Source organism: Myotis lucifugus, unplaced genomic scaffold (genome assembly GCF_000147115.1).
Source record: "Myotis lucifugus unplaced genomic scaffold, Myoluc2.0 scaffold_21, whole genome shotgun sequence".
Taxonomy (NCBI): Eukaryota; Metazoa; Chordata; class Mammalia; order Chiroptera; family Vespertilionidae; genus Myotis; species Myotis lucifugus.
Genome location: NW_005871069.1, coordinates 7,236,034 through 7,261,821, shown reverse-complemented (window position 1 = coordinate 7,261,821; position 25,788 = coordinate 7,236,034). Strand labels below are relative to the sequence as shown.

General features: G+C 41.4%; 1 protein-coding gene across 5 annotated transcripts in view; it reads left to right on the top strand.

Annotated features, from left to right (window-relative positions):
- LIMS1 (LIM zinc finger domain containing 1) overlaps positions 1-25,788 on the top strand; it is a 133,046-nt gene that overhangs the window by 68,325 nt on the left and 38,933 nt on the right. Inside the window, exon 1 of one of the 5 annotated variants that reach the window (XM_006085743.3) lies at positions 8,355-8,476. The exons of 3 other annotated variants lie outside the window; for them this stretch is intronic. In XM_006085743.3, the coding sequence (XP_006085805.1) occupies positions 8,358-8,476 (119 nt within the window). In that variant the 5' untranslated portion in view covers positions 8,355-8,357. Of the gene's footprint in view, positions 1-8,354; positions 8,477-25,788 lie in introns of those variants that run through there. One more of the 5 variants, XM_014453161.2, reaches the window with a different exon arrangement.

The window sequence follows — 25,788 nt, the reverse complement described above, 5'->3', positions numbered from 1 at the left end:
GAGAAACATCGATCAGCTGCCTCCTGCACATCTCCCACTGGGGATATGCCCGCAACCAAGGTACATGCCCTTGACCGGAATCGAACCTGGGACCTTTCAGTCCACAGGCTGACGCTCTATCCACTGAGCCAAACCGGTTTCGGCAGTATTTTTTTAAGGAATTTATGCATTTCTTCCAGGTTGTTCAATTTGTTGGCCTATAATTATTCATAGTATTTTCTTATAATTCATTATATTTTTATGGAGTGAGTTGTCACTTCTCTTTCTTTCTGAGTTTATTTAGGCCTCTTTATTTCTTTCTTGCTGAGTCTAGTTAAAGGTTTATCAGTTTTATTTACCTTTCAAAGAACCAGCTTTTGATTTCATTGATCTTTTCTATTGCTTAATTAGATTCTATTTCATTTATTTCTACTGTGACCTTTTAAAAAATATTAGCAAAGTTTTACTTCAACATTTTTTTCTGCTCACAAATAACTCTGAAAGGCCAATATGCAAAGGCTATCCCACTGCTATCTATAGGTAACATCAAGGCCTGGCCTGGCCTGGCCCTGAGGCAGTTAGTGAGAAGCAGCAGGTAAGGGTTCCAGGGTGGTGGCAGGGGATTACCTGGCACCTCCAGCTCTGGACTGCCCATATACTTATGTTTATTTCCAGATGTGGTCTGCTCTGTGAGCACTGGCAGCCTTGGCCCAGTAGTGTAGGGGGTGTTAGGATGAGGAGGGACAGACCCTGGGCCGGGCATCACTGGTAAAAACCAGTGATTCTTCCTCTTTATTTGGGGTTTGGAAGTGCCCAGATGAGGCCCAGCTGTGCAACAAGGCAGGCTGCTGCTGCCAGGCCTTGGGCCTTCTTTTGGAAGCTTTTGGGGCTCTCTGACCCAGCTGCAGTTTGACAGGTTTTAAGCTAAGAAAGTACAGGCCAGCCCTGACCAGTTTGGCTCAGTGGATAGAGCGTCCGCCTGCGGACTGAAGGGTCCCGGGTTCGATTCCGGTCAAGGGCATGTACCTTGGCTGCGGGTATACCCCCAGTAGGAGGTGTGCAGAAGGCAGCTGGTCGATGTTCCTCTCTCATCGATGTTTCTAACTCTCTATCCCTTTCCCTTCCTCTCTGTAAAAAATTAATAAAATATATTTTTAAAAAAGAAAGTACAGGCCATTCATATGCAAAAGCTGCTGTGCACAGCTTGGGTGGGGTTGTAAATTGGGTGGGGTGGGGTCTCAGGGAATCACCAGAGCAGAGCAAACAGCAATGGCTGCCAGTCAGCCCTGCACCGGAGAGGTCCCCGTGTCTCCGCCGTGTCTCCGCGTGCGGCGCCCCCGCACAGGAACAATGATCACTGTGAGCACCTCTGAGAGAAAGCCGCCCTCATGTTCTGGCCCGATGCCAGACAGTCCAGTTTCTCCCCATATGAGTCTGGGTCCCCAGAGTCTCACCCAGAACTGGAGTTCAAAGCAATCGGGAGTTTGTATCTCCCTCAGGATAGAAAAATCAACAACCGCGCACCCGGTTGCCAGCCTGTTCTGTGCGCGCCTCCATACCTCCGCACCTCCTATCCATCTCAGTGCACTTTTTTCTTTCCTTCTAGTTGTAGAACTTCCACTCAGCCAGCCTTCCTGTGGTTCTGGATGATAGTTGTTTTGTCTTTTAGTTGTAGTTTTGATGTGGTTGTGAGAGGCAGTAAGTATAGGTGTTTACCTATGCTGCCATCTTGGTTCTCCATTACAGTGGCTTTTGAGAACATTTTTTAATTGTCTAACAAAAGACTATAGATGAAAAAAAATTTAAAAATAAATAAAAATAAAAAAAACCACACACACAAAGACTCTAGATGACCCCATGTTGCTGAATGTGACAGACTTGTGAATTTCTGACTCAGAATTATATGCCAAGTTCTCACAAGTTTGTTTTGTTTTGTTTTTTTGCAATGTTTTGTATTGATCTGAGAGAGGAAGGTAGGTGGTGGAGGGGGAGGACATCAATGTGAGAGAGAGAAACATCGATCATTTTCCTCCTGTACGCACTTCAACTGGGGATTGAACCTGCAACCTGTTATGTGCCTCAACCTGAAATTGGACCCTCTACCTTTCGGTGCAGGGGATGCCACATTTGCCAGGTCCTCACAAGCACTTTTTTTTTTTTAATACATATTTATTGACTTCAGAGAGGAAGGGAGAGAGAGATAGAAACATCAATGATGAGAGAGAATCATTGATTGGCTGCCTCCTGCACACCCCCTACTGGGGATTGAGCCCACAACCCCAGCACATGCCCTTGACCGGAATTGAACCTGGGACCCTTCAGTCCGCAAGCCGATGCTCTATCCCAGGGGTGGGCAAACTTTTTGACTCGAGGGCCACAATGGGTTCTTAAACTGGACCGGAGGGCCGGAACAAAAGCATGGATGGAGTGTTTGTATGAACTAATATAAATTCAAAGTAAACATCATTACATAAAAGGGTACGGTCTTTTTTTTTTTTAGTTTTATTCATTTCAAACGGCCGGATCCGGCCCGCGGGCCGTAGTTTGCCCATGGCTGCCTATCCTCTGAGCCAAACCAGCTAGGGCCCTCACAAGCTTTTGATGACAGTTCAACCTGTCCTCTTGAGATCTACAAAAAGGCTGATTAAGGAAAATTGTTCACAGGGGGTTGCAGTATTATCTACTTATGAACAGAACCATGTTTTAGTGATTTCTTTTTTCTGACTCTGAGCTGTTTTTCTTGATGATTGTGCCTCTCATACTCTGTGCTCTGGTTAATTTGAACTTGAATCTACTCATAATAGCATATCATAGTCTGAAGTCTTCTGAAGTAGGTCTGATTTCAACACTAGGGCCTTTCTTCATATTGACTGCCTATGACACTGGTGAGAGGACACATTTAGGAAGATAGCATAGCTGGAAAGTAAATGTTAAGAAGAGTAATGTATTGGAAATATTGAGGAAGGATATTCTTGCTTTATCACAGAAAGTTTGCTTTCCCCTGTAAATGATTACTCATGAGATAAAATTTAAACTAAAGAAGGATTTATTTCTATTAAGTTCAAAGTCATTTGCAAAACATAAAAATCTTCTCTTACCATATGTCACACAAGAAAATTAATGGCCTGGAAATGTACAGCTGTTTGATCATTTTACAGGCCTTTATTACCTAGTGTAGAAGGTACTACTAATGAGGCCCAGTGAACTATAACTCTGCCATCGAAGCCAGTTTGTAGCTGTCTTAATTCTGTATAGGGATAGAACTGATGGTTCATTAGTTCTATCGATTTTAGAGGTTCAATGTTTAACTAGGTTTCTTTACTCTCTGATGCTTGGGAGAGGGGCAGGGCGTGGGAGGGCTACTTAGACCAAGTATACTGAAAACTGACTATGTCAGATATAGGTAAAAATCTAGGCTAGTTTTTAAATTCTTATTCCAAATGGAGAGTTTATACTTGTTTAAGGTACTGTTCAACTCTACAAATATGAAAAGCTTCTGAGTTTTTTACAATCTCAACCAGGAAAGTAAATTTTTCCAAAATTAGAATTGATGTGCCTTTTAAAAACCTCATTTAGGTAATGTTAAGTGTTAAATTATTTTTTACAAGTTTCAAAACTCTAGAGCTTCAATCTCAAACATAGCATTGTAAAGTAATTAGGCTCTCAAATCAATTGTTTAACAACTAAACCAAAAAACTTATTCATTTAACAAATACAAATGTCTACCATATGTACACATTTATAGACACAGTAATAAATTAGATATATTGCTGCCCTCAAAGAACTTGTATTCCAAAAGGAAAGTTGATAAAGAAAGAACTCATTATGAGACTGTGGTTCCAATGACAGAAGTAAGCACAGGGAATTCTGGGGACACACAAAAGGGAATTGTGGGTGTCCAGAGTCTAGAAAGGCTTCTCATACGGGATGACCTTTGCACTGAGTCCTAGTGGGATGACGAGGAGCTAGTCAGAGCCTTCTTAAAGTCTTATGAAGCTGCATGTGAAAAGGCCAGGAGGTGAGAGGAAGCCAAGTGTGCCCTGGAACCACCTGGAGTTCAGTGCAGTGCAAGTGGGTGAGCAGGGCTCAGGCGGAGCAGGATGGTAGAGGAGCCATTGAAAGGTTTTTCAGCAGGATCAATAAGTGATGAAATTACATTTTGAAACGGACACTTTGAAATTTGGAGGATAGATTAGAAGAGGGTAAGATCAGTGACAAAAAGAGCAGTTAGGAGGCTGAAAGAAATTAAGGGGAGACAAACGAAATTTCTGAACTAGTGTCTAGCCCAGTGCAGGGCACCAAGTAAATGTGTTAAATGAGATCAAAAGGCCTACACTGTGATGTTGAAAGTTTTCAGAGAAGGAGGAGATGAATGCAAATTGGAAGATCTCTGATAAAGTCCATTTATCGGCTTCTGAAGGATCTTGTAGTTCCCTGAAATGGTTATAAAATTTTATGTTCACATGCATTTTCTAAAACAGCATCATTAACTTTATCAGATTCATAAAAGGTACATGCCCTCCATAAAATGGAAAACTACTGGGTTAGGAGTTAGCCTGGCAGAACAGATTCCTTGTGTGATGCTCTATAGAGCTTTGTATTTAGTCTTTTCAATGAAGGGCGTATGTTTATGGAGGCGATTATCAGCTATGCTGGTGACACAGGCTGGGACAGGTATCTAACTATACTGGTAGTCTAAGGACAGATTCAAAGAGAACCCAACAAGTTGGACAGAAGTGAATAAAAAGTTGTAGTTAGGTTCATAGATCAGCTGCACTGTAGAAGTGAAATGGAAGATGCTCATCTTAACAATTTTTGTGAACTATTGTTCTTAACAGCCATTGTATGTGGAGGAGAGGGGAGAGCACTAGGAGTTTTATGAGGTAGTAAGTGCTTCACTGGAATTGTCTAAAAAGAGGCAGAATCCCAGGTCATGGATATTGTACAGGAGTGAGGCTATGTGGAGAATGAGAGTAGAGAATTCTGCATTGAATAGGAGACTAGACGAGATTGTTTAGAGTGATAAAAAGAAAAATTTCCCTATATGGAGAGTCACAGAAAATGTACTTACATAGATCTCCCTCTGTACTGTCAATAGCATCCTAAGGCAGTTGTTTGAAATTTAAAACTAATTTTAAATAGGCCTGATCTGAGAATCAGGCACAATTGATAACTCTGTTTCTGTAGAAAAATATGAAAGGAAAAGAAATGAGGACACAAAACTGCCTTTGCATATGATGGCCCTGCTATGTTTCAGAGACCTGTTTTCCCTGCCTATTGCTGATGTACAGGAACACTGTATTATGAGGGAATAGTTGCTAATCTGGCTGCAGCATAAACCAGTAATAGTAGATTGACGGCATGTGTGAATTTCCCTTTCAGAGATTGTGTGGGTACCTGTGTACCCTTTAATTAGTTCTACTTTATAGCACAGTAAAATTTCAAGGTATATTTGAAGGGCTGCTAGGGAAAAAGAGAAAGCCTTTTCTTCTCTGTCTCTGTGTTTTCAATGAAAAGACAATATTTAAAGGAGCTTTTCCCAAAGCCCCAGTATTTAAATTTACTCAGTTGTGACAATTTTGTTAGAATGAAAGCATTGATTTACTGAAATCCCTATTTGTCATTACAGCTATTTTAAAAATTAGAGAGCAAGAATTGTTTCAGTTGGCTTTATTATATAGCTTGGGAACTTTTGCTGTTCATATATATATATATATCAGAGAGGAAGGGAGAGGGAGAGAGAGATAGAAACATCAATGATGAGATAGAGTCATTGACTGACTGCCTCCTGCATGCCCCACACGGGACTGAGCCTGTAATTTAGGCATGTGCCCCGACCAGGGATTGAACCATGAGCTCCTGGTTCATAGATTGACGCTCAACCACTGAGCCACGCCAGCCAGGATGTTCACATTCTTTTAATCTTAGACTCATCAAAAACAGAATTCATCCCATACAATTAAGTGTTTCCTGTCTTGTTTAACCTTTAGTAGTTACCAAGCTCTTTTTCCTTGTCAGCATGATGCATTACTTTTTAAAACACTCTTTCAAAAATTAAACTCTCAAATAAATAAATAAAAAATCAAGCCCTCTTATTTACATTTTTCTATACAAACAAGTCGTATTTATTTATTTATTTCTCTAGAGAAAATTTATTTGAACAAGCAAAGAGAAAGTACACTCGAAGAGAAATTTCAAGCAGGCAGCTCAAATAGCTACTCCAAACAAGTCCTGTTGAATATTGAGGTTTTTGTGTTTGCAGTGAATACATTTAACTTGTATTTTATTCATCAGGCATTTATTCTGTTTTGATGCTTAGAGTAAAAAAAATTAAAGCTTGATGGTTGTTTCTCTTCATTTGTTTTTCACCTGTCTTGACAAAAATGTGAGAGTTAGACACTTTAAGAATCCTAATTTTGTTTGTATTACTGTAAACTTTTTTATATTTTATACTTCTGTAGGATCCTAGGGTTCCATACAAAAGACATGTAAATCTTCTAAATTACTTCTACTGATATTTGAATAGGCAATATATTTAAAATTCAGAAGTTATGTACCAGAAAGGCTTTCTTTTGCTACTGTTCCTCCACAGGCACCCAGTATCATCTATCAGCTTTTTGTGTCCCTTCCAGGGAAAGAAATACATCTGACACTTTTTAAAAAAAACATCTTTTATCACTAATTAAATCTAGTATAGTAACAAAATAGTAATTTTTTCCCTACATCTTTAAAAACATACATTATATTTTGATGGCAGCTATAGAAAGTTGTCTGTTTTCCATTAGGGCCATAGAAGCAGGGTGACAAATGGTATCCCTAAGTGGAGCTAGCTGGCATCTGCATGTCCTGAGTGAAGGAGTAAGATCTACACTCCCCTTTCCTTGTGGGGTGCCTTAATATTTGTATTTATAATACAGATACTTTTGAGTGAGGAATAGATTGACTTTTTAATTCTTGTTGTAACAGAAAGTTTCAGACCCACTTCTCTGTACTCTTGTTAGGGGGATTTTAGAATGGAAAGAAGCTGATACAATTACTCAGAGAGAACTTACTGGAACCATAAAGTTCAACTATTGGCTAAGAACTTGCCAAGGACTAAACTATGTTTGTGATATGCTGATATATATTGAGTGGGATTCAGTCAGATTGGAGGTGGGATCCTTGCCTACTCTTGCACTACCATCATTTGGAGCTGAATGATAAAGGGGATGGGAGGCCTGGGTGAAAGAGGTGAAGGGATTAGCAGTACAAATTGGTAGTTACAGCATAGTCCCAGAGTACAGCATAGAGAATATAGTCAATAAGAGCGTCATAACTATGTATGGGGACAGGTGGTCCTTGAAATATCGGAGGGACCACTTTATAAAGTACATGATTTTCTAACCACTTTGCTGTATATATGAGACTAATAAAGAACAATATTGAATGTGAACTGTAATTGAAAAATAAAAGAAAAAGAAAAAAAAGAGAACTTGCCCCATATTATCATCCTCCACTATCCACAAACTCCCCTTACAAACACCCATACCCTGCCCCACCAACCCAAAACCTCCTTTCTAACTTTGTCACTGTGTAGGGTCAAATACACAGATAAATAAATACAGGGGCTGCACAGGCACCACAATGGTGATTAAACTGCGGTGCACATTTTATGATGGGAGTATTCAGAATGGGTAGTTGTAGATTTAGGAAATCATTGAATGGAGGTTGATAAGAAAGCACTTTACTTTCATTTATGAATTTTTGAGTGATAGTGGGGGAAAGATACTTCCTTTCTAAAGAGGCTTTAGAGTCTAATGTGAGAGGGAGGAATTGGACTGTTTTTCTTACAATTCTGTCCTCCCCCCTTTTTAAGGAAAATGTCCCAAAGAGCTCATGATGACCAGGCACTTCTTTATACTGACAGCTGCTTGTGAAATGATAATGGTTTCCTAACAAATAAAATAAGGCAGGGCCCTTCTTTAGTTATTACCTTACTGGAGCTTTTTAGCCCAATTTTAATGCAGAATGATGCTAGGAAGATTTATAAAGGAATTGGTGCAATTATTCATAACAGTTAAATTTTGCTTATTAATGAGCAACCCAGGTCATTATGTGAGTAACCCAGGCCACACACCCTTCCTCCCGCCCTGTCTCCTCCCCTCACACACATATACACACCCTCCAAGGTACAAGACCCAGAGAGAAGGCAAGCCAGGCCTTGCGAGGAGGGCGTGTACCAGCAGAAAAACAGGAAGCTGTGCTTCAGCGCCGGCCTGCCTGGAAGTTTCTAACTCTGGGTCAGGTGTGCTTAGGTTCCGCAGCAGGGACACTGTCTTTCTGAGCCCTGGCAGCCACACTGCTCAGCATAAATGCTTTAAAGTGTCAATAATTTATGTATGGAGAGAAGTATGACTGAATTACAGCTTAAAGAGCTTTCACATTCAGGTCTCTACAGGAGAAGACGAGATCGTCCTGATAGTTTGAGACTAACTGGGTTACCGGAGGAAGGGCTAAGGTGAGTGCAAAGTCATGGTTGGCTAAAGGTCAAGGTACCATATGACTGCAGTGAGATTCGTGCCTAAGTGGATACAGCAATGGGGGTACACATTGAGAGGATTCCGCTAGGAACCTCTTAGTCTGTAATTAAAGACTGTATTTTATATAATCCCAGATTGTGCTTGATTGGAACTGTGCAAAACTATAATTCTTTTTCCCATTTCTTCACAAATCCTGTAAGTTGTTTTAGCTCTTCCCCAAACCTGTAGTATATTTATGTCTTTAAAAACTATATAATTACCACAGTAATAATTAAAACTGGAAACTATTTTACCCCATTGGTTTTAAGGATAGATTGCTTTGGTTTATTAGAACATGTTTCTGTGAGGAATTTTTCTTTAATTTTTGGTGGTGAGTGTAGTTTGTGGTGTTTTGGGCATCACGGGGTGTTCATATGGGATTCTTTGTTATTGAAATGGATTTAAGAAAGGAATGTAGAGAAACTATTGCTTGTAACCTGGGAAGGAAGGACATCAAAAATCTGGGGGCCATTTTAACTATAAAGGCTAAGGTTTTTTGTTTTTGAAGTTAATTTGTCCAAAACAACACAATTTTGTTTTTTGTTACAATTGTTGAATTTCTTTTTAGATTTTAGGTTCTGAAAAGCCCCTGCAATTTAAGCTATATGTTAAAATACTGTTAACTAGAAGGGTTTAGATTTTGTTTCTGAAATGAAGAGTTCCTGTTTTAGTGCTGGCAGAAGGTTGCCGTAAAGAGAGACTTCCTTTTCTTTTTATTACATATACTGTCTAGTACTTAATTTATTCGTGGACTCTCAAGTGTTTGAATGTTAAATTTAAATGGTGGGAGGGATATTTATGTGTGTACTACTACTCTTTTTCCAATAAATTAACTTTTAGAGTTTATTTTAAATTCTCTATTTAAATTTGACAGGGAAAAATTGACAAGGAAGCTTTTTTTAAACATATCAAATTTGTATTTTTCCCATCCCCCCATCCTCCTCCCCTTTGACAACCATCAGCTTGTTCTCTATATCTATGGATCTGCTTATGTTTTATTTATTCTTTTGTTGTTGTTGTTGTTAAATTCCACATATAAGTGAAGTCATAACAGTATTTGCCTTTCTCTGCCTGACTTATTTCAACTTAGCCAGCTATACTACAGGAACTATACTTTGAGAGGGAAACGTTTATTTGAAAATTATCAACTCTTACTACCTTTAAAAAGAATAGTAACATTAAAGAACTGTTATTGGGAGCATTTGAGCTCTTGCTTCCCGACATTGTCCTCAGTTTGGCTCAAACAAATGCTTATGAAAAGTCTCCAAAAAAAAGAACTGTTATTGACCTAACAATATTAGCGTTTTCCCTTGCTATATCAGGGGTCTCTTAGTTACATTTAATGTATAAACTAAGAATCAGTTAGACTAAACAGAACTTGAAAGCTTCAGAGTTTGAAAAGTTATAAATTTTTAAGCATGAGTTTTAGTGAAAATATTGAGTTTTTCTTGCTAACCAGATAGGCTGTTGGAAATTACCTCTAAAATTGACGTTTAGTTGTAAACTCCAATCTACTCTTGATCCAAGAGTGAACAGTTACCAAAAACAGTTTTAATTTTAGATTTGCGGTCCTAAGGAATTTTTTTTTTAATTAAGATACGTAAAACAGCCCTGGCTGGCTTGGCTCAGTGGATAGAGCGTCAGCCTGTGGATTGAAGGGTCCCAGGTTCGATTTCGGCCAAGGGCACATGCCTGGGTTTCGGGCTTGATCCCCAGTGCGGGGCGTGCAGGAGGCAGCCGATCAATGATTCTCTCTCATCATTGATGTTTCTCTCTCTCTCTCTCTCCTTCTCCCTTCCTCTCTGAAATCAATAAAGAAATATATTTTTAAAAAGACTACCAACTTCTGAACACCTCTCATTATAAAAAAAAAAATAGATACGTAAAACACCATTTGAGAACAACCACTTTTACTTATTGTCAGACAGTAGTGAAAGTACACATGTATGCCAGAGGAGGCAATTTTCATAGTTATAATGACCTTTGAAGCAACAAAATTTTTCCTTTTGTCTAGAGTTTAAATTAAAGGAGGAAGAGTGATTCTTAAGAAGTATTGCTTGTTTCATTAGGTTAAGAGGAAATATTTTTCCATCCATTCTAGTAATGTAGTTTCTTGGCGATAATAGTAGACTTATTACATCTCTTCCATTTCTCTGTCCCTTAATGCAGAGAGAATGACCATTTTCCTTATTTTATGAGTGCAGTGTTGAGCTAGGAAAAGTAGACAATTGATTTTTTATCAATGTAGAGCGGCAAGGATTTTTCTTTCCTAGTTGTATTTTTAGTATTCAGTCAGGTTTCTTAGCTAATAGGAATTGGGGAGAGGAGATTTTTAAATTAGGCACAGCTATTCCAGTGCCACCCAATTAGACAAATTAGGTCACTTTGTTGAACCTCAGTTTGTTCCTCTTTAAATACCTACCATTATCAAACATCGTTTATCTCATAAAATCCTCACCAACCAATTTAGTAATCTTATAAATAGTGCTTTAGGGTTAATGCCTTTCATGTATTATTCAACTAATTTTTATTGAGTGCCTATTATGTGCACTCAATAAAAAGATGCAGTCATGGATCAGTCATAGTTCCTCCCCTCAAGGTACACCTAGGTTTTGGCACATTGAATGTGACAACAGATGCTCTTTCTAGGAGCAGTTATTTGATGTTGAATGTATGTACTATCAGTTATCTTTCATGCTGTCTTGAGTATTACACAAGACCCATTCCTTCTCTAATTCCTCCTTACTCACATATTCTTTTTCTTGGTGTGTTTATGGACGCTAGCAGAAAAACTGCCAGAAAATATTTCTCTTTTAGGTTTAAGTAAAAGACTACTTTGAAACATAATGCAAGTGTTTAAAGAGCACTGTAATAAACATGAAACTAGTTGTGGCTTTAAACATGAAATAGTTTAAAACAGAAGCATGTGAAAAGCAGCATGAAAATCACTGACTATATAGATTTTTATTTTAAAATATTAAATGTAATCTGAAACTTACTATACTTGCATGCTTTTGTACAATGTATTTGAGGGTTGTATTGTAGCAATTTGTCTTGTTTAAATATAATTGTCACTACTAGTAGAAAATATCCTGTGGGCTTTTATCTTAAGTTCTAGAACATGTCCTTAATTTTGGCTAGAATCTGACATGTCTAAGAAGCAGTTGGAAATATTTTTCTTTGTAAAGTTAAATGTTAAGGATTTGGATAAAGCATGTGTATTTGTTTATATACACAAATATGGATAGTCTTTGTGTCCCTCTCCTCACAACCTGGATGGAACTGACATGACTTTCCAGTTTAAGCAGTGGATTCATTAGAGTGACGTAGTTCACACTCTTGCTCCTTTGGGCTCTGACATTGAGCCTCAACTTTACCAGGGTATTGACCCTTTATTCCCTGAAATTTTTATTGACCAAAAATAACATGCAAGATAACGTCTATTCTAGCTGTTAAATTATGTTGCCCCCAAACAAAATGTAGTGTTTTTTTGTTTTTGTTTTTTAGGAACCTTAATGAAAAACACACCTGAACAATTCACAACCCCGCCCTTCTTTAAAATTGTTAAAGTCACCTTTGCTGTGCCTTGAATATAAAGGTTCTATAACTAACTGATTTGGGACACCTCAAAATGCAAGTCTTTGCTGTTTGGATTGGAAACATAGTTTAATAAAGCAAGGGTTAGAGAACTGTGACCCTTAGGCCCAATCTGGCCCACTGCCTAATTTTGTATGGTCCACAAGTTTAGGATAGATTTTACAGTTTTCAAACGTTTTTGGGGAAAAGAAGAGTATTTAACAACATACGAAAATTATATGAAATTCAGATTTCAATGTTCATAAATAAGGTTTTATTAGAACACAGCCATGCTTATTTTGTACATATTGTCTAGGGTGGTTTCTTGCTGCGGTGGCACAGTTGAGCTGTGACACAGATCCCTGTGCCTGCAAAGACAAAAGTATTTACTCTCTGGCCCTTCACAGTAATCCCTGGCCCAGTGCTCTTGCCCCATTGTTCCCACTCCTCCACCTCCCGTTACAGTTATGATTGATGAAATTAGGGCTGTGTCAGTCTTTTGAAATGAATGTGAATCAAGAAAATGTACTTAGGCCCTAGCTGGTTTGGCTCAGTGGATAGAGCGTCGGCCTGTGGACTGAAGGGTCCCAGGTTCGATTCCAGTCAAGGACACATGCCCGGGTTGCAGGCCCCACCCCAGTAGGCGGCGTGCAGGAGGCAGCCAATCAATGATTCTCTCTCATCATTGGTATTTCTATCTCTTTCTCCCTCTCTATTCCTCTCTGAAATCAATAAAAATATGTTTTAAAGAAAGAAAATGCACTTAGAAATTTGGATCCCTACGTAAAGTTACTAGATGAACATCCTTATGCTTTCCTTTTCTGTTCTTTCCCAATGGAATTGGGAAACCAGGAATGGGAGGAAGTACAAAGAAAAGTGACCTTTACTTCCTGATTATTCAATAAACCTTCTTTTGGGTACAATATCATGTATCATGGAGGAGTACACTTGAAACCTATATAATCTTATTAACCAATGTCACACCAATAAATTTAATTAATTAAAAATATAAATCAATCAATAAATAAACCTTTGCAGCTCATAACTTTCTATTTTATTTATTTATATTGTTGGCACTATTACAGATATCCCCCATTTCCACCCCACTTTGTCCCCCTTCACTTAGCTCCTGCCCCCCCCCCCCCCCACCCTTCACCACATGAGCTCATATCTTTTAAGTATAGGATATATCATTTTTAAGTAGTGGGAAATGTCCATGACTAGGTTTGAGATTAGAAAACTCAGATTATGTGTTCCTGAATAATACATTACCCTTGTTTGAGCCCTTGTTATGGGCCAGGCACTGTATTAAGAACTTCTGTGTTTTTTAACTCACAATCCTGTAAGGGTGGAGGAAGAACCTAAGGCTGAAAAGGCTATCATCCTATATAATAAAGAGCTAATATGCAAATGGTCCTCGCGCCCTCACACCGGGCCAGGGGACCTGAGGCCGCACCCCCCGCCTGGCAGGGCTTGACGGGGGACCTGAGGCTGCTCACCCTGCCCTGCGAGGCTTGGTGGGGGTGGGACCGGCCGGGTCTGGGTCTTGCATGATTTTGAAGCGCACGCGGGTGGGGCAGGGACTTGACTCTGGGTCCCATGGCGCGCCCCAGACTATGACAGGAGGGAGATTTTCATATACATTTTACTAATTTTCTTTGATCTCTGACACTTCTATTATAGAGAAAGGGCAAATATCAATATTTCCTCTAATTAATTCCCTTTGAATGTACATGAATTTTGTGCACTGGGCCACTAGTTGTTATATAACAAGTTCTTGTCTTTGATTCAAATAAGTTAGTGCTACGAGTTCAGCTGAGGTTGGAATTGGTCAGCCTAGGATATACATTTCCTTGCATATCCATTTTTGCAGTTTGTTGATCATTTTCTGGCCTTTTGACTGAAAAACCAATGTTTGTATTGAAATTTTTGAAATAGAGTCTGTTAAGACAATTAGGGGGATAAAATTGCAACTTTGCCATTTTTGTCTGTTCTCATTCATTATTTAATGGTTCAGTGAGAGCACATTTAATTTTCCTAGTAATGATCACATTGCACAGTTAATAGATTTTTTTTCTCTTTGGTACTGAACGGTATCAATTTGTTAATGTTGCTTTTGTTAGTTTGTTTGTTTATTAATCCTCACCTGAGGATATTTTTTCCATTGCTCTTCAGAGAGTGGGAGGGGAGGTAGAAAGAGGGCGGCGGGGTAGAGGGAGAGAGGTGAGAGAGACACATTGACTGGTTGCTTACTGCAACTTCAACCCAGGTACGTGCCCTGGGAATCAAACACCTGACCCTTGGTTCATGGGCTGATGCTCTAAGCACTGACCCACCAGCCAGGGCAACAGTGTTGCTTTTAAATGATAGGAGTACTTTCTTATATGTGTTTCAGAGTATAATCCACATATACATACAATATCATATTCACCCATGAAAAAGAAGAAAATCCTGCCATTTGTGACAACATGGATGAACCTTGAGGGCATTATGCTAAGTGAAATAAGTCAGACAGAGGAACACAAATATTAAATATTGTATGGTCTCATTTATATGTGGAATCTACAAAAGCTAAACTTATAAAAATAGAGTAGCATGGTTATGACCAGTTTGGAGGAGTGTGCAAATTGGAGAGATGTTGTTTTAAAGGTACAAATTGGGGACTAGTTTAAGAGATCTAATGCTCTGATCGGTGTTGCTCGGTGGTTAGAGCGTTGGCCTTTGCACCAAAGGGTCTCAGGTTCAATTCCATATCAAGGGCACATACCAGGGTGGCAGGTTCAATCCCCTGCCCCATTGGGATGTTTGCAGGAGGCAACCAATCGATGTGTCCCTCTCACATTGATGTCTCTCTTTCTTTCTTCCCCTCTCTCTCTCTCCCCCTTCCTCCTTCCCTTCCACACTCTCTAAGAATCAATGGAGGAGAAGAATTAAGATAGAGGTGTAGGTAAACTCAGTACTCACATCCTCCAACAGCCACATCACAGTTACAACTAAAATGCAGAATAGCCATCTTCAGAACTGCCTGAAATCTGGCTGAATGGAAGTCTTACCACTAGACGATTAAAGAAGAAAGCACATTGAGACTGGTGGGAGGGGTGGAGATGCGGACTGGGCTGGTCCGACACCCACATATGGCGTGTTTTTGATCGGAAGGGATATCTTCTCTGTGGAGGTTTCCTGTGAGGAGCAAGGGGTCCCTGCCCCGCACCAGACCCCTCAGCCCAGCGTTCCAGAGCCAGGAAGAGAAGTCCCTGTAACTTCAGGCTGTAAAAACCACCAGGGACTGTGGCTGAGTGACAAAGAGGCTGCTGGATTCCCAGGCAGTTCCTCTTAAAGGGCCAATACATGGACTTACTTGGACTCACTCCCTCTGAGCTCCAGCACTGGGGCAGTAGCTTGTGGGGATCCATGGACATATGGGGAGGAACTGGGTTGTCTGGCACTCAAGCAAGAACTGGGGAGCAGTTTTCTCCTAGATATAAGTGCAGGTAGAGGTCATTGGTCCTATGCTGAGACCTCCCCCACCACAGTGCAGATTGCCAGGCACTATATCTGAGTCTCCATCAACCTGGTTCACACTGTTCACTCCACCCTGGTGATTCCCTCAGACCCTGCCCCACTCAATTTGTAGCCCCAACCAAGCAGTTTGCAATGGTTTTTTCCATATGAATGCCCTGTACTGACTCAGGCTTGAGACTTTCCAAAAATCTCTCAAACAGGTAGCAGCTGGACTTAGCATGTCCCATACCTCTCAATAAGTGGCCCCAGGACTGGCACTAGCAGCAGCTTGCCAAGGCTCAGCTTGGCCTCTCTTGAGCATCTCCAAGCCCAACTTAAGTACAGCCATTTGCAGATCCCTCTGTAGCTTGTGCCAGGTGGCCTGGGAGGCCCCAGAGCCAGTGCACCTGGTGGTGAGCTTCAGACCATGCCAGATTACAACCCTACCACATCCACAAGGAACACACTCAAGGGGTGTACTCAGTGGGCACCAAAGCTCCATAGGGTGTGTCCTGCACAGCATCTCTACTGCTGTAGTCACAGCTGGTCCTCACAGCCAGTTGGCATGGAGGGTAATTCCTCCCAGTAAAGCCAACAGCAATCAAGGCTCAACTACAACAGGACAGTGATCACAGTCCACACAGGGGCATACCTATTAGAGTGCCCAGCTCAGGTGACTGGGGAGGCTGAACAACTGGGCCCTATAGGACACCTAGTACACAAGGCCACTCTACCAATTCCAGGTGACATAGCAGCTCTAACTAGTACATAGAAACAAACTCAGGTAAACAGCCAAAATGTGGGTGCAAAGAAATATGTCACAAATGAAAGAACAGAAGAAATCTCCAGAAAACGAACTAAATGAAATGGAAGCAAGCAAACTATTAGATACAGAGTTCAAAACAATTGTTATAAGGATGCTCAAGGAACTTAATAAGAGCTGCAAGGAACTTAGTGAGAACATCAAAGACATGAAAAAGAACCAGTCAGAAATGAAGGATACACTAACTGAAATGAAGAATAATTTACAGGGAGTCAACAGTAGAGTAGAGTATGGCAAGAATCAAATCAATAAATTGGAATATAAGGAAGCAAAAACACCCAATCAGAAGAGCAAAAAAGAAAAAATCCAAAAATATGAAGATAGTGTAAGGAGCATCTGAGACAACTTCATGCATACTAACAGTTGCATAATGGGGGTGCCAGAAGGAGAAGAGAGGGAGCAAGAAATTGAAAACCTGTTTGATGAAATAATGGCAGAAAACTTCCTTTACCTGGTAAAAGAAATAGACATACAAGTCCTGGAAACAGAGAGAGTCATAAACAAGATGAACCCAAAGAAGCCCACACCAGGACATCATAATTAAAATGCCAAAGGTTAATGACAAAGAGAATATTAAAAGCAGCAAGAGAAAAGCAGTTAGTTACCAACAAGGGAGTACCCATATGACTGTTAACATATTTCTCAACAGAAACTTTGCAGGCCAGAAGGGAGTAAATATTCAAAGTGATGAAAAGCAAGGACCTACAACCAAGATTACTCTACCCAGTAAAGCCATCATTTAGAATCAAAGGTCGAAAAGAAAACAAAACAAAAGAACAACAGCAAAAAGAAATAGAAATAGAATCAAAGTACATATAAACAGCTTCCCAGACAAGAAAAAGCTAAAGGAGTTCATCACCACCAAACCAGTATTACATGAAATATTGAAGGGTCTGAAGAAGAAGAAGAAGAAGAAGGAGGAGGAGGAGGAGGGGGAGGAGGGGGGGGGAGGAGGAGAGGGGGGAGAGGGAGAAGGGGGAGGGGGAGGCAAATACATATCTGTCAACAATTGAATTTAAAAATCAAAATGAACAAGGAATCTAATGAACAAAATAAACTGATGAATAAAATAGAACCAGAGGCATGGAAAAATGGAACACACTGACGAATGTCAGAGGGAAGAGGAGAGGGTAGTGTGGGAAAAGATTAGCCAAAGAACTTATATGCATATATGCATTACTCAGGGACAATAGAACTGAAGGGCAGAATTTGGATAGAGGAGGGTAATTGTGGGGGGCGGGGGGGAGAAGGGGAGAGAAGGAGGGATGTCTGTAATATTCAACAATAAAGATTTTGAAACAAATTTTTTTAAATCAATGGAAAAATATCCTTATGTGAGGATTAACAAAGAAAACAACAACACCAAAAAAAAAAGCCCTCAGATTTGCTAAGAGACTAAATCGTTTTTTAATTGATTTTATTGGGGGGGGGGGCTTTGGTCCACAAAACCATACCTATTTCAAGTGTACAACTGAACAAAACATTACCTGCACACTGTATTGTGTGCTCATTGCCCCAAGCAAGGTCTAAGAGACTAAGTCTTAACTGCTCTCATATCAAAAATAAATGTTCATTTTGTGACATGATAAGATAGTAATTTATGACAACATGGATGAAACTAGAGGGTATTATACTAAGTGAAATATAAGTCAAACAGAGAAAGACAAATATCATATGATTTTACTTTATGGATTCTAAAAACAAAGACTCATAGATACAAATAGATGGTTGTGAGATGGGAGGGCAGTTGAGAAGATGAATGAAAAGGGGAAAGGCATTAAGATGTACAAATTGCCAGTTATAAAAACAGTCACAGGGATGTACAGGGAATATAGAAAAAAATATTGTAATGACTGTATTTGGTGTCAGATGGTGATCACTTTGTAAATTATATAAATGTCTAATCACTATGTTGTACACCTGAAACATGCCTGGGTTTTAGGCTCGATCCCCAGTAGGGGGCATGCAGGAAACAACCAATCAATGATTCTCTCTCATCATTGATGATTCTATCTCTCCCCCTCTTCCTTCCTCTCTGAAATCAATAAAAAAATATTTAAAGATAAATAAACGAAACCATAATCATGTAGTCGTTTATCTCTAATAGTTTAGAACAGGGGTCCTCAAACTACGGCCCGCGGGCCACATGCAAATACAAATATTGTATTTGTTCCCGTTTTGTTTTTTTACTTCAAAATAAGATACGTGCAGTGTGCATAGGAATTTGTTCATAGTTTTTTTTTAAACTATAGTCCGGCCCTCCAACGGTCTGAGGGACAGTGAACTGGCCCCGTTTAAAAAGTTTGAGGACCCCTGGTTTAGAATATTGCTACCTGTGGAAGAGTAGAAACGACTATTCCTTTTTTAAATATATATTTTTATTGATTTCAGAAAGGAAGGAGAGGGAGAGAAAGATAGAAGCATCAATAATGAGAGAGAATCATTGATCGGCTGCCTCTTGCACACACCCATCGGGGATCAAGCCTGCAGCCCAAGTATGTGCCTTGACCGGGAATTGAACCATGACCTTCTGGTTCATAGGTCGACATTCAACCACTGATTCACACCAGCCAGCCACAACTATTCCTTTCAATAGAGTAAAATATTGCTGTCACAGATACTATCACTGTAGGGTGTCAACAGAAGGTCATTGGGTCCAATTCAAGGTCAACAGGAACCCCCAATTTGCAGTGAAGAAGCAAACTCTTCAGTGTACACAGTTCAGTTGTGGAGCAGCATGGCTGTGGAACAGCATGGCTATGAGGTGGCCCTGGGGCCAGGCATTTCTGCTCTGTTCTGGTGTGCCCCACCTACTCCACTCTACCCTGCACAGATCTGCTTCAATGAGATGTCTTTGATGTTTCAGCCCCAGCCAGAGAAACACAATCTTCAGTCTTTGGTGGAAAGGGAAAGTATGATCCTCCAAGCTAGAGGAGAGTTGACTTATATAGACAGAAGTCCCCGCACCAGTCTCTGATGGTCCATCATCCTGCAAATTAGGATTCCAAATCCTTGTAGTTTGGTTCTAAAAGCACTATCCTGACTGGCTAGAATGATGCCACTCTGGATTGAACAGTGAAGATGCTGATGGGGATAGAGGTGCACAGCTCAGATTAGAGTAGGAAAGCCTCAGTCCTATTGGTTGAAATAGGATTCCAGGAACTCCTTTATAAGGGCTGGCTCAGATGCAGGAACACCATGCAGGCAGGCGGTTCAGTGCAAGCTTCTCCCTGAAGTGCAGTTTACATGAGAGACCCCTGTATAGAAATGGCTGCTAGACTCTGCCTTTACATTTAAGCCCAGTTAGGTACCAAGAGTCCTTCTTGGTAGGTAACTTCTTTTTCAGGGTCCGCAGGTTAGATGGCTCTTTTATTTATATTTAGTCCATATGATTTTACTTTATTTGAACTGTTATCAGAATCTCGTCATTTAATTTGGTGAACCTTGAGAAAGAAGACATCTACTAAGAAAGGCTCCTGGTGGCTAACTGAGCTCAAATTTTAAAAACCAGAGCGTAGCAGCCATTTCTATACAGGGGCCTCTCATGCCATATGCACTTAAGGAAGAAGCCTGCACTGAACTGTCTGCCTGCACTGTGTTCCTGCATCTGAACCAGCCCTTAAAAAGGAGTTTCTGGAATCCTATCTCAACAAATAGAACTGACGCTTTCGCAATCCAATTGGAGCTGTGCAACGATATCCCCGTCAACATCTTTACCGACCAATCAATGTAACTCCATTCTCCATTCTCCATTAGGACAGTGCATTTTAGACCAATCAAATTGTGAGAATCAAATTGTGAGGATTTGGAGTCCTCATTTGCATGAGGACAGACCAATCAGGGACCAGAGGTAGGGACTGCTGTCTATAGCTCTGGGAGCACATTTTCCCTTTCCATGGAAGATTAAAGACTGCCTTTCCCCAACTGAGCTGAAATATCAAAGCTGTCTATCAAAGCTGTCTCGCCAGAGCAGACCATTGAGGAGCAGAGCAGAGCTATCTAGCCTGAAAGGAGCCTGGCCCCAGGGTGGCCTCACAGCTGTGCTATTTTCACAGCTGTGCTGCATCACAATTGAGCTGTTTTGCACTGAATAAAGTTTCCCACTTCACTTCCCAAAATTGGGGATTCCTGTCCATCAGTTGACAGTTTGATTTCTTACTAGATTCTATGCTCTTTGAGAACTGAATTATTTTGTTCTGCTTTCCCAGCTTAGAAATTTGACCTAGTGCCAGGTTAGTTTGATGACATTTTTGTGTTCTGTTTTACTCTTTACTATGTTTGGTTAAAGCAGCGGTTCTCAACCTGTGGGTCGCGACCCCTTTGGCGGTCGAACGACCCTTTCACAGGGGTCGCCTAAGACCATCCTGCATATCAGATATTTACATTACAACTCATAACAGTAGCAACATTACAGTTATGAAGTAGCAACGAAAATAATTTTATGGTTGGGTCACAACATGAGGAACTGTATTTAAAGGGCCAGAAGGTTGAGAACCACTGGGTTAAAGGCTGGAATCGAAGGGTGGGGATAGGCACAGAGTTGTGCAAGTTTGCTGTACTACACTGAAACCCACTCCTGATATCAGTTCTGTTTATGAAAGGGTTAGAGCAGGGTGTCCTTGCCCTGTAGTCAGGAAGGTTTAAGTTTCATTTTATATTACTTGAGTCATTAAATATTAACATACATATGTGCAAGTGCCTCATAACAAAACGTAACTGACTCCCTGAGCTCTATGGTGTGAAAGCCTTTTTCTTGATTCTTTCGTGCACATTGTTCTTTAGAAATAGTATTTTTTGAAGGTTTGTGATTGAGTTGGGAATTGGATAGTAGCTCTAGACCAGCCGTGGGCAAACTACGGCCCGCGGGCCGGATCCGGCCGTTTGAAATGAATAAAACTAAAAAAAAAAAAAGACCATACCCTTTTATGTAATGATGTTTACTTTGAATTTATATTAGTTCACACAAACACTCCATCCATGCTTTTGTTCCGGCCCTCCGGTCCAGTTTAAGAACCCATTGTGGCTCTCGAGTCAAAAAGTTTGCCCACCCCTGCTCTAGACTCTGTGGCAGAGTAGAGGTGAAGCACTACGAGAAGGAACAAGAGGTGTCCTCAGGCGTCCAGTCACAAAGACAGCTCAGGGGAAGTCTGTTAGTCACTGGCCTGTTTGGGGTGACAGATATTCTTCTATCAGGATGTTGGTGAAGGGAGGGGAAGAATGTCTACAGGGCTAGTTTCTGTTCTCTGTTATGACAGCTTCCATCTTCCACACAAGCATTCACTTTTTTGTGACTTTCATGTTAATTTATCACTCCTACTGTTACCAGGCCCTGCACTGGTCTGCCTCGGGCTGACCTGCAGTGTGTGGGTTCTTGCCTTCATACAGGACAGATTTGTCAACATGAGTCCAGGTGATTTTGAGAGTACATTTATTAAAGCTGGGGACAGTGAAACAAAAAAAGAGCACAGGATAGAAGAAGCAACAGGAAAGCCTAGGCTTGCTTTGGCTTTTTAGAAATGTAGGAAAGAAGTGGGCCATGCTTGGCTGCTGTTAGTTCGCTGAGAAGTAAATGTCACAGTGACAAAAGTGAACCAAGGAGGGGCTGCTGTCAGCTCACTGGGAAGTCAGAGAATAAGGGGGCCTTGGAGACAGGTTCAGGGGGTTAGCCTGAGGTGAGCTGCTGCTGCTCATTCCTTCCCTGGTTGCAAGTCTGATGGGGCCCTTTGTCTTGAGGCTTTTTATCTTTTCTTGGAGAAAACACTGGGAGAGGTCTCAGGTGAGCGTCTTAACAGAATATTCATTAGCTTCCCAGGTGTGTCCTTCAATATGTTGATTTATCAAAATGTGCGTATAGATGGGTCATGATTATCTTCTGGTTAATTTCCTTTTTATTTTTTTATTTTATTTTATTTTATTTTATTTTTCCCCCACCCCCACCCCCACCCCTACACACACGCCCCCTAATTTCCTTTTTAAAGAACATCATTGAAGAGGGACTGGGACTGAGGCCAGTCTGTCCCTGGGGAATGTGTAAATCTGTGTCCTTGATTAGGGAAGATAACTGGCCATAAATTAAATTGTTTGGCCCTGTTTAATTATTTTTGCCTCAGTTTCCCTTATTCTACTTCTCAAGGACTTTCCCTAGCTTCTTATTATCCTGCCTTACCACCATTCTGCTTAATTAGTTTTTTTTTATGTATGTGGATGAGAATGAGTAGATAATGAGGGAAGAGAAGTTATAATATGGTAATGTATTATCTCTTAAAAGATCATTTTGTAAAAAAATTGTTCATAATATTATTGTATTACTTCTTTTTTGTTGTTAATTCTCACCCAAAGATATTTTTTCCATTGATTTTTAGAGAGTGGAAGGGAGGGAGGTAGAGAGAAAGAGTGAGAGAGAGAGAGAGAGAGAGAGAGAGAAACATCAGTGTGAGAGAGACACATCAATTGCTTGCCTCCCACACCCATCCAGACCAGGCCTGGGAATCATACCTGCAAACCTTAGGTGTGAGGGCTAACACTCTAACCACTGAACACACCGGTCAAGTCTATATTACATTTTAGATTTTGACTTATCCTCCTCAGAAAATGCAGAGGCTCAAAAATGTGAGGCAAGTCTTGGAGCCCTTGCAAAGCTGGCTTTCAGCCTCGCCTTAAAGCAGTGCTTTCTGTCTGTGGCACTGCCATACCACACCTCTGGAGAGATGCCACACATGTCAGTGTTAAATGGTACACATGGTCCCTTTCACCACAAGTATTCTGAAATTGAAGGACTATTTCGAAAACAGGCTGTTTTTTATTATAGAGCAGGAGTAATATGACAGGGAGGGGAACAGGATTGGCCATGACCAAGAGAATGAGTGTAGTAGCCCTGGCAAAAGCAACACAGAACCCCCACTGCCGGGTGGGTTGGTGCATAATGAGTGCTCTAGAAGCTTACAGTTCTCATCCTCACCTCCTTGTCATTGTGGAGAGGAAGGAGAACTTACTAAAGGTTCCTTTATTCTCTTGTTTCTTGAGGATGGAAATGGAGCTGTGTGTCCATTTGCCTCTTTCCTGTGGTAATACTCATGTGAAATATATTATAGGAACCCAGATTGACTGGCCCCCAAACATCTCCCGTACCAGAGTGCTAACAGGAAGGGGGGTGCCTGGTCTATAGTTTGGGGTGGGAACTGCCACATCCTCTGGCCCCCGACCAATGAGTTCATTTGTGACCTCTGACTTAGGGAAACAAATAATGGGTAGACTGACTGGGTCCCCCATGTAACTGATCATTTTATTATGCTCTACTTTTATTTTATTTTTTTAAGATAGGTTTTTAATGATTTCAGAGAGTAAGGGAGAAGGAGAGAGGGATAGAAACATCAATGATGAGAGAGAATCATTGATCAGTTGCCTCCTGAACGCCCCCTCCTGGGGATTGAGCCTGCAACCCGGGCATGTGCCCTGACCAGGAATTGAACCATGACCTCCTAGTTCATAGGTTGACACTCAAACACTAACCACACTGTCTAGGTTGTACTTTTATTTTATAACCTAATCCTTCATTCCTTCCTAGTTTCAAAAGCAGACACAATTGTTTTAAGTGGCTAAGTGAAACGTGTTTCGTGTTGGATAAAGGGCCTATGAGGTTCTAAGAACAGAGTCCTGACTTGAGCCTCTTGTATCTGTCTGGGTTCGATTAGGAGAGAACTACATAGTAATTTGAATGAGTAAGGTTTAGTATAAAGATAGGAAGAATTGTTAACTCTAACAGGAGGCTGAGGTAATAAAGGATTGGCTAGTAAGACAGAACATTCAAGGTTATAGGAATAGCAGCTACATGGAGCTGAGATAGAATGTCACACCCCTGCATGCACACACTGTGGAGGCTCACAGAACGGCAGAGAAGTTGCTATGGTGCCAGGCCAGTGAAACTTGCTACAAATGTGAACTTGTAGGAGACCCTCCCTCGGGGGTACCAGGAAGGCAGTTCCTGTGAGGTGTCTCACCAGACGCACTCCACTACAGAACTGCTGAGAGTGGGGGAGGGTCAGTGTGCTGTGGTCTGCCACACACCGTAAGAGTCTGAGGCCACCTGCTGCAAAACCACCAGGGAAGCTGCCTGCCCCTGGCTGCTTCTGGTGCCATGCCTGTAGGAGCTGGACCACCGACAAAGCTGTGTGTGCTGCAGGAGGCTAGTGCAGAAGAAAGCCCTCTGCTCAGGAACTTGCCAAGTGAGCACATGGGACCAGGATGCAAAAACATTTCCTCCAACAGGTCTCTTCAGCGCCCTCTACTGAAAAGCCCCAGCGCAGCAAAGGAGAACAACCACTTGCACGGAGCAGGCAGTAACTCTGTAACTGGCACACCAAAGATGTTCCAGTAATACTCCATCAAGAAAATGAGTGGGTCTATCTGCAGTCATAATTACCATGCTTTTATATATTACTAGAGGCCCGGTGCATGAAATTTGTGCACGGGTGGGGTCCGTCCACCTGGCCAGTGATCAGGGCCAGTCAGGGCCCTCTCGCCCAGTCCTGATCAGGGCCGGTGGCCGGGAGAGACTGTGGGAGGGCTCCAGGGTGTGTCCAACCCCATCTCGCCCAGTCCCGATCAGCTGGACCCCAGCAACAAGCTAACTTACTGGTCAAAGCATCTGGTCAGTGCACGTCATAGCGACCAGTCGGTCGACGGCTCGGTCAGACACTTAGCATATCAGGCTTTTATATATATAGATTGTAACCCACGGTGCGGATGCTCGGCACGCACTTTCCCTTCAGCCCCTGGTCTTGGAGACCTCATGTCCTTCCAAGGCTCTGCTCACCCTCTTCAGTTGCCAAACGAAGTAAATTGCATTGTGTGAGTGGAAACCCTTTGCAGGCTCCATGGGTGTGTCTTTACTTCACTGCAGTTCTGATTACCCCAACATAAGGAGAGACACCCTCATTATCAGGTAACACCATCGTGGTAAGACCCCTGCTCAGCCTACTGCAGCAGTTTTAACTAGGCCATGGGCCGCCCTAGATGGTTTGGCTCAGTGGATAAAGCCACTGCCTGTGGACTGAAAGATAACTGGGTTCAATTCCAGTCAAGGGCACATTCCTGGGTTGCGGGCTCTATCCCCAGTAGGGGGAGTGCAGGAGGCAGCAGATCGATTCTCTCTCATCATTGATGTTTCTGTCTCTCTCTCCCTCTGCCTTCCTCTCTGAAATCAGTAAAAATATACAGTGTTAACAAAAATAAAAATAGCTCTAGCTGGTTTGGCTCAGTGGATAGAGCATTGGCCTGCGGACCAAAGGGTCCCGGGTTCGATTCTGGTCAAGGGCACATGCCTGGGTTGCTGGCTCGATCCTCAGTAGGGGC